Consider the following 9819-nt stretch of genomic DNA (forward strand, 5'->3'; position numbering starts at 1 on the left):
AAACAAGAAGAAAAATAAAAATATCTAGTGATTAATGCAACAACTTCTGAATAACAAACTGGATGATAATCCATTGAATTGTGTTTATGTCTCTTTTTTGTGTGTCAGGATACATAGAGAGGCCAAGCAGTGTGTGTGTGTGTGTGTGTGTTTTCGCTCTGGTGTTTACTGGCATGCTCTAAATTGCTTTAATGACTCACTTGTTACTTCAGTTTATCAACTGACAATGTGGTGACGTTGATTTCATATATAATTCATCAAGTGTACAAACAAATAGTGATGAGTTGATTCATCTGGCTTTTTTATTTATTTATTCACTTTTATTTAAGATATATACAATAAACAGGAAGGTTACTTACATTTGGGATATTTAGGTAAAATGTTTATCCACCGTTTCTTATAAGGAGTGGAGGTAAGTTATATTAAAAAAAATCACAATAGTGAGTGTGAAGGTAATAAAAAGTGTAAAAATAAAGTATTAATAAATGATATATATGATGGTAACTATAAAACAAATCTGCGCAAGTAATTATATTACTGTAGTTTTCAGTTAGACAATGAAAAGGTTGGGGCACAGCTGTAATAATGTGTTTGTTAGCTTTTAACTGAGACAATAAAAAAACAGCATCATTCAGGTACAAATGTAACCTAAAAATGCAGATGTGCATGCTGTTTATCTCCTATTGGCTTTAATGACAAAGTCATTACAGTAGATGTCATCTGTTGAGAAGTTTTGGTAGTCACAATCTTCTTCGGCATCGCCCACATCATCATAGTGCTGACAGGCGCTCTGCAGTTTGGAGGTCCTCTGCTTCGACAGTGCTACGCCTTGATTTTCATAAAGCTAAAATAGAATAAACAAAGAAGGGTGACTCAGATGAGAATTCATTAGAAAATGGTTGGTCATTTTCTCAGACGTCTGGAAAACAGCTACGAATTTCCCTGTACAGTACGTATTCATGACAACCACAGACATAATGTGTCATGTGGATTACTGTTAATTTATTATGCTGATCTGTTCTGTACGACATCTATTGCACGTCTGTCTGTCCTGGAAGAGGGATCCCTCCTCAGTTGCTCTTCCTGAGGTTTCTACTGTTTTTTTCCCCGTTAAAGGGTTTTTTTGGGGGAGTTTTTCCTTATCCGCTGTGAGGGTCTTAAGGACAGAGGGATGTCGTATGCTGAAAAGCCCTGTGAGGATAACCAACCTGACTGGGCCAAGTGTGTCTAAATATGATACAAGATAGTCTAATAGGCAGACTGAACATTGCAGTCTCTTGTGTCCACTGGCAAGACTTTTGTTTTCTTACATCTACTCCTCCTATCACTTCCTCTGTTACGGCTGCCTTGGTGTTGTCTCTGTTCAAGTTGGCTCCAGCTCCTGAGAACACACAGCATAGGAAACGGTTACACAATTTGTTCACATGCATATGTGTTTGCGTGTGTGTGTGTGTGTGTGCGTGCGCATGGTTCTCTGCATGCAATATGTGAAACATACCTCGCACTTTGGAACACTTGTATTTATAAACCATGACCAGAGCAAACATCAGTGTGAGCAGCACAGCGGGCACAGCGAAAACCACAGGGTGTACACGTGCTGCATCGAGGAAAAAAAAAAAAAAAAAAAGAACAGAAAAGGGTAAAAATATACACTTCCAAAAAAAAAACCACACATCAGCTGTGCTCTCACTTTAATATACTCGGTAGCTTAACCCATAATAATATATTATAGAGTATCAGTCGATTTATATTCTGTGTTAAATATCTGAATCTATAAAGTAACTGGTAACTTAAGTTGTCAAGTTAAAGTAGAGGAGTAAAGATTAAAATATTTGCCTCCAAAATGTAGCTGAGTAGAAGTATAAAGTAGCACACAGTGGAAATACTCAAATAAAGTACAAGTACCTCAAAGTTACACATTAGTACAGTATTTGAGTAAACGTACTTAGTTATATTCCACCAGTGGTGACCTCTCAGCATTTGGTGTTTTCATGCTTCCTTTTTTTTTATGACTGGTCATTGTGTGTCGAAACACAGTTGTTGATTCCCACCAAGTGGCAGCCTCTGAGGCTGAGAAATGAAGCCAACACAGAAGTGCCGAAGACTAGAGCTCCTTAAATGACCACTTGAGGCTGATGCCAGAAGCGAGCCAATCTTCACTGACGCCCATGTTAAAATTTACAGCTTTACAGCAGATTTAAACATGTTTACAGCCTGGCACAAAAAAAAATTTGGGTCTCCATATCATTCAACATTTGTGACAACTGTTTATTAAGGCTTAAAGTTATGCATATTCAAGGGCATGGCTGCTTGAGTCTATGAGTCAGATCCACCCCTCACTCCTCCACAGCTCCACTTTCCACCACAAATATGGTCACTCCTTGTAGGAGCCAGAAAATGTATTTAACCCTCATTGTTTATTATTTGTTTAGGCTGCACACTTTCTTTTAGTTGCTTTCAATTCTGGTAGTAATTGACACAGGTGTTGGCGTGGTTTGACATCATTTTACCTATTCATTCACTGGTGTGAAGACCTTTTAGACAAAGAGGGTGAGTTTTGGCTCCAGTATTTTGTGCTGACTGCAATCACGTAATATTTCTTATTTTGCTTTAATTATCCAGTTGTTTAATAAGCCACCATAAACGTATCTTTGGACTACAGTATGGATTTCTTTGAATGAGTCACAGTTAAGAGCCTACTCAGGCTTTTTTCATTGATAGTAGTCGCTACACTTCTAACTCCAAAAATGCAAGATGGCAACAGCCAAAATGCTGAACTCCAGGTTTCAAAACATCAGTCTACAAACCAATGGGTGACATCACAGTGGCTATGTCCATTATTTTACACACATACGTTTGATCTGTTGTCCAGGGACTGGTGTTGATTGTGATGCAACAGGTTCCACCACAGTGATGGTAGATCTCACAGTGCTGGTCTGCTGTGAAAAGCCTGTGAGAGAAGGTTTTTTTGTAAGTACACTTAGCATATATTCTCAAAGGAAATGGCCACTTTAGAATGAAAATACAGACAGTACTTACTGACCCTCATGTCGACAAGAAGTCCAGCGTAGTTTTTTTCCCCACAAAACTCGTTCAGGGTATCGGAGGATAACAGCTAGCTGGAATAACAGCTACACTTGAAGTGCATGGAACCCACATTCTGAAAATGTAATAAAACTCCGATAATGCATTTCAAAAACGTCAGAATGGCTCGTCTGTCATAATCCAAGTGCCCTGAAGCCGCAGCATGCAAAACTGATTTTGAAAAGACGTAATTTACTCCACTTTAATAGCATAATTTCTCACCATGGTCAGTTAGCCTGCCCTGCAGGCGTGTTGTGTTTATATGGCAACTCACGTGAGACTAGCTGATAGCTAGTGGTGGTGCTAGTTCTTGAGTCTTGCCATGTAAACACAGCAGCCTGCTGACCACGGTGAGAAATTATGCTATAAAAGTGGAGTCTTTTCAAGTCAATTTTGCATGCCGCGGCTTCAGGGCACTTGGATTACGACAGACGAGCAGTTCTGACGTTTTTGAAATGCATTAGCAGAGTTTTATTACATTTTCAAAATGTGGGTTCCATGCACTTCAAGTGTAGCTGTTATTCCGGCTAGCTGTTATCCTCCGATACCCCGAACGAGTTTTGTGGATTAAAAAACTACACTGGACTTCTTGTCCGCATGAGGGTCAGTAAGTACTGTTTTCATTCTAAAGTGGCCATTTCCTTTAACTTCAGCCATGCTAGCAGCAGGGCTCTGAGGAGAGCAGTGTGGTCAGCTGGTCAACCCGCCAACCTGGTCCAGACTGAAATATCTCAACAATTATTTAAAGGATTGAGATGAAATTTGGTACATATATTCAAAGTCCTCAGAGGATGAATCCTAATTGTTTTGGTGATCATCTGACTTTATATCTAGCACCACCAGCAGATCAAAAATTACACGTATCCAGTAACATGTCTCAAAATCTACCCCATGGATTGGCACAACATTTTGTATACAGACATTCCCAGATGATATGTCCTAATGATTTTGCTGATCCCCCCCGACTTTTCCCACCTTATCTCAGTGTACTTTACCTTTAGTGCAGTGAATATTACCATGCTGATATGCTAAGTTATGGTGGTGAGCAATGTAAACATTACACCTAAGAAATATACGCTCTACAAATCAGGCTTTCAGTTCAAAAACTTTTGATTGAAATGAAGTTGTCAAATTATGTTGAAATATACTGTATCCTTTCCTTGATGGAATATAAAGGCAGTTTTGCTATTATCTGATAGATCATAGTTTGGGAATCCACAGAGAAGAAAGGATAAATCCATTATGTAATGGTTTAACATGACAGACCCGAGCTAACTACAGGACACCAAGTTTACACAGCGGTGATCAAACCCTGATATAACTAACAGCTACAGTTATTTTTACCATCACATATATAGATGTACTTACCTAGTGACAGCTGAATCTGTGTGTAGTTCGCAGCAGTCCACTGTGAGTCTGAACCACACCAGTATGTCCCAGCATCCCCTGCTCTCAGCTCCGTGATCAGCACCGTGAAAGAGCTGGAAGAAATGTCATCTTGCAGCGTGAACCTGCTCTGACTCGTCACCATGTCTGTACAGTTGTTGCGGTGGTCTCCCTTACAGAGGAACTTCCTGTTATGCCTGTGTTGTGGTGGATATGGACACTGCATAGCTCTGGGTTGGCCCACAATGCCGCTCAGTTTGTTTGACTTCACACAGCACCATTCTGTCAAACAGAAGGAGGTGTTAATCAACACTACAGCCTGTATTCAGCTCAAGTTAGAAACGGATGTGCATGATCACACTGATGACAACTCTAAGTTTTATTTCAGAAACCTTTTGCAATATTTTTCTTAAAATCTATTTTATGGATTTTGTTTGTCCCGGACAATTTAGAGGTTTATTAAAACATGATGAGGTATATCTCTCACCTTTGACCTCGAGCTCAAATGCAGAGAAAACATCCAGGCCAGGGTTCACACGGACACCACAAAGGTACGACCCAGAATTCTTTTGGGTCAGCTTGGTAATGGTCACTGTGAATTTCTCCGACATCATGTCATCTGTAAGTCTGAACTGTCCGTTTTGTTTGTTGTCAGAGGTGATTATGGCACTCTCCAGACATGTGGAGGTTTGGTTTCCTCCGCAGACGTACTTAAGATTGTTCTGGTATTTAGACTCATGCAGACAACTGATGGACACTGAACTCTCTTCATAGCTTTGGGTTTTGGTTGAATGATCACAACAGCTATCTGTGGTAAAATGAACATCACAGACTGTTACAACAGCAGATATAAGTATTCAGATTACTGCTCTAGATAAGTAATAAAATATTGACTCTTACTCTACAATGCAGACATTTAGGACTGGTGTTTATTTATTTTTCACGTACCTCGTCCTACTTCCAGCTTCACTTCAGTGTAGAGATCCTTACCAGTCCTTGTCACTCCACACCAGTATTTCCCAGCATCTGTACGACTTAAATCGGAGATGGTCGCTATGAAGACTCGTCTGTGTTTATCATCATAAATGGAGTATCTGTTCTTCTTTGCTTCTGTTGTCGTAATAAGAACATCACTGTCGCCACAGTCATTCTTGCACAGGTACTTCTCGTAATATTCATAACCCTCTCCATACTGACAAGAAACATTAACTTCTCCCCCTTCATATCCAGACACATGTATCAACCCTGCTGCATGCCTCACACAGCTGAGAGCAACTGTATAAAGAAGAAAACATGAAATGTAATCACAACTTCTTTCTACAAATTTTCATGTTTTTTTTTCAATTTTAGCTTCTTATCAGATTATTGAATATATAAAGTATGTATATTTGAATCTGTTGTGATGTCTGTGACATCATTTTTATTTTATGTGCACTTTGTTACAGCTGTGTAATGAAATTACAAAGACCAATATCAAGGTGTATTCTTCCACATTGTATTTGCATAAAAACATACATTACACACATTTACTAATTTAAACAAAATAACTTACTGCACAGGGTGATCAGCAGGCTCTTAAGGCTCCACATCCTCATGTTCCTGCAGCCTAGTTTTGAAGAAATGGAAACTACAAAAGACGTGTGTCCAATATAGAAAATGCTACACCCCCATCATCTGTCAGCATGCTATGCAAGCTCTCTCACTTCCTCATTTAGATTTATAAAGTTTATCAACCTTAGACTGTCACAGTTACATCTGTTAAAAGAGGAAAGGTATGTGACTGATCTAATGTCGGTGAAACTGATAGAGTGGTACAAAAGAAACAGACTTACTTTTACTCAAATCAGGGGTGGGTATGATTTAATTTTTGAATAAAGTACAAACAGTTCCTTTTGGTTTTAGAGTTATTTAGAGAGGTGTATTTGCATAGGAGTTCAATCAAGTGTTCACACTGACACCACAGAGGGGCACTCTATCCAACCTTATACTTCCAAGATGCACAGTGCATGAATGTAACTGTGCAGTGTCTAACATTTAATCCTAATATAAAATCTGCCCAGTGTTTAAATGAATAAACACGTTGTCTTGGACAGATATATTTTCACAATGTTTGCTTCTTTTTTTGAGCATTTTTCTTTTTTAAATTTTGAGCACTTACTCCTATTACCAGCACGTCGCTCTGAAATGAGAGATTCACACGTCTGCATTATAATACAGAAGAATAAAGTGGTGACCATCTTCTTTTTTCAAAATTAAATAATCAACTGATGCAGACACAAATAAATGTAAATGAAAATCAGAATAAATTAAATCTATTTTTCAGAAGGTTCTCAAAATGTAAAAGTAGCCTATAAAACACACTAAATATTAATAACTTGTAGTTGTTATTTTACCTGTGTAGCTGTCATATCCTTCAGTAGGGCTGTAAACCTTTAATTTCTGATATCAGCTACTAACGATGATCCAACATAACATCACACCAACTCTACACAAGATAGATTTATTCAAATACTAAAGACTTTTCTCATTAAGAAACCTGTTGACACTCTCACAGTAGTAGTGTGAAAACTCAATTATGCTAACAGAATAATTATAGTCTCTTTCAGTTTAAATTTAACTGTGAGAAACAATGCAAGCTCTAAAATAATAATACTGTTAACAATACCATGAAATTAAAAGTAACTTAATTTTTAAGCAGTGTTTTACTTTATATGAATACATTTAAAGGGGTGCATTAAAAAAAATAATATTTGTAATTTTATTTACTAATGTGTTTGAGTTATAGGTGACTGTCAACAGATGGATAAAAAAAGAACAGTAAAAATGGAGGCAGAGATATTCTCACTTTTAGTCCCTGTAGAGTGCTGCAGGAATGAGTCCCAGATAAGAGATAGCATCTCACCACTCCCGGTTCCCTTAAAGTCATCTTAAAGTCAATGGGTTTTTAGTTAGCTGCCTGAAATAAGGTCTGTAATTAACACAAGCTTAAAAGACTTTTAAGTTTTGTTCTACGACATAAAATTCACCAGTAAAAACATCCCAGTCTCAAAATCCAGCGCTTAGGGAGTGACTTGTGGCGTCAGACACAGACGAAAAAAGCTGTCCTTTAATGTCAGCATGATACACGGCCGGTTGCTGTTATAGTTTACCAGCGCCTGGAAGCGTCAGGGGAACATAGCAGGACAAGAACGAAAGTCAAGGTAACGAAAGTCCAAGTTGGGCGGGCTGGAGGAGTGGTAGATGGGTCCAACAAACCCAAACCCTCCGGTGTTTGCGCCCCTTAAGGTTATTAAGCCAAACCAAGTTCTTTTTTCCTAAATCTAACCACGTACTTTTGCAGCCTAAACCCAATCACGTGTTTGTTGTTGAAAGAAAAAAGAACATCAATGTGTGGTGTTATACCGACATAGTGTGATTATTTTGAGTGATTGTAAGAGTTAAATTTCCTGTGAAAACGAAAGTGAAGTGTGAAAGACGACGACGCATGTAACAGGCAGAACTTGACACGGCTTCCCAGAACTTCAACAACCAACACACCCAGGGTACCTTGCACGTTGTATCTGGACTTGGAAAGTCCATGACCAAACGTCGGGCAGGGTTGGAAACACAATGTGTTGGTAAACACTAGGGAATTTTAAAGCTTTTAGGTGTCTTAAATAAGGTGGTTGCTATCAAGTGGCTAAGTGAGACTTTAGAGAGTCATCATGCCGAACATGCTTTACAGCCTTGTTGTGGTGGTGACGTCAGGACGTGCAACTGCATAGTTTTTTTTTGTAGCCTAGCATTAGCTTTTTACTTCTGGTGGTTTTATTTATACCTCAAAAAATCATAAATCGTATTGTTTGCTTATGTGGCGAGGTGGAGGTGAAAGGATATAAAGCTAATACTGTTACCAAGAAAAGGGCTCGACAATGCCACCCTGGGAATTTCACCCAGGGAATTACTTCTTCAATACAAGACACACAGGTTCGTTTACTCAAAGGGGCATGAGACGTGGTTCCAAGTTTTTTTTAAAAAAAATACACTTTTTATTAAACAATCATTTTTCTTTTAAAAAAACATTCACACAGGGAGGGGGAAAGAACGTAATCAGGGCTGAGGCCTAGTGAGTGGACAAGGACTAGTGAAGGGGAAGGATCCACCAAAAAAAAGAGAAACCAACTTAAATCACCAGGCACACGTGGCAGACACACTCAGTGAAGCAACCCACTCCCAGGAACACAGCGGACAAGACGGAAGGATGGATACCACCACCAAACACCAGCACCGCCACCACCGGCCTCCAGCAACTGAAAAGGGGAATGATAAAACAAATTAGTGGGGTTACAATGAAACAAACAAAATCAATAAATCAAAATTTAACAAAAATTGTAATTAATGGGCAGATCACAAGTTTAAACTTAACAAAATATAACAACTAATAACTGCCCAACTGAAATACTCAAATATAGACAAAGCAAAAAAAAGAAATTAATGCTAAATAAAGAAAACAAACCCCAAACAATTATCCAATTACATATACAAAATCTCTCAAATTAACCTAATTAACAAATAAATTACACAAACAAACAAAATCAGGTTCAACCCAAACAATATAAAAATAAACAAGCTAATAGAATATAACCCACACTCACACACTCATTCACTCAAAATGCGGGGGACCAGACCCCGGTTAAAAATAATGTCTCGGCCCGCGACGGGCGGACGAGCGGACGAGCGGACCGTCCTGCTCCGGACGTGAAACAGAGCAACAGTGTCTATGGCGGAAACAGAGCTGCGGGGCGGCTTACAGGACCGCAGCGTGCCACCGTGCCGTGAGGACAAGCAGCAGCAGAGACAAACGGCAGACGTGATGGAGGCAAGCAGGAGACACAACAGGAGACAAAGCAGCAGCGGCCCGATAAGCTGGCTACAGTTAGCACCTTTTCAGCAGCGCGGGCACACACACACTCACACGAGAGGAAGGAGGGGGAGAGAGGGCTCCATGCAGCCACCAGCGCTTACCACAGCCAACAAACGCAGCAGCACATACAGGGGGGCCAGAGCAGCACACAGGCAGTCGCCCTGTCGGACCAGACGACCTCCGACCCGGAAGTGACACAGAGGCGACGATAGGAGCGCAAAAGAAGAACCGGTGGGAGGACTGCCGCTTTTGTACCGGCCCACCTCATTAGCGGCCCCCAGCGGCGCGCATTGTAAACAATGACAGTAAGCACCTCTATGCTGCTACACTTATTTTCAGCAATAATCCTAAATCCCGAATAGCTTTTTGTTAAGGGAACCAGGGCCACGTTAACTTCTGCATCTGCCTACAAAAAACCGACATCCTGCACCCTGCACTGTGCTATA

At 39.8% G+C, this 9819-nt stretch overlaps 1 protein-coding gene across 1 annotated transcript; it reads right to left on the reverse strand.

Annotated features, from left to right (window-relative positions):
* Positions 1 to 293: 293 nt before the first annotated feature.
* Positions 294 to 9615, reverse strand: LOC125883874 (polymeric immunoglobulin receptor-like). Its single transcript, XM_049568493.1, has 9 exons — positions 9475 to 9615; positions 6023 to 8759; positions 5419 to 5745; positions 4958 to 5278; positions 4453 to 4752; positions 2855 to 2950; positions 1499 to 1597; positions 1311 to 1381; positions 294 to 844 (listed from the first exon to the last, which is right to left on the reverse strand). The coding sequence occupies exons 2-9, from the start codon at positions 6063 to 6065 to the stop codon at positions 674 to 676; spliced, it is 1428 nt and encodes a 475-aa protein (XP_049424450.1). The 5' UTR covers positions 6066 to 8759; positions 9475 to 9615; the 3' UTR covers positions 294 to 673.
* Between the last annotated feature and the right edge of the window lie 204 nt (positions 9616 to 9819).

The sequence above is a fragment of the Epinephelus fuscoguttatus genome, linkage group LG3 (genome assembly GCF_011397635.1).
Source record: "Epinephelus fuscoguttatus linkage group LG3, E.fuscoguttatus.final_Chr_v1".
Taxonomy (NCBI): Eukaryota; Metazoa; Chordata; class Actinopteri; order Perciformes; family Serranidae; genus Epinephelus; species Epinephelus fuscoguttatus.

What these genes read in the sequence shown, in the direction of transcription:
- LOC125883874 (XM_049568493.1), bottom strand. Translation starts at nt 6,065, where the DNA reads ATGAGGATGTGGAGCCTTAAGAGCCTGCTGATCACCCTGTGCA. An exon ending in GAAGCTGGAAGTAGGACGAG is followed by an intron (nt 5,279 to 5,418) that starts GTACGTGAAAAA and finishes ATTTTACCACAG; the next exon opens with ATAGCTGTTGTGATCATTCA. An exon ending in CCCTGGACAACAGATCAAAC is followed by an intron (nt 1,598 to 2,854) that starts GTATGTGTGTAA and finishes TCCTCGATGCAG; the next exon opens with CACGTGTACACCCTGTGGTT.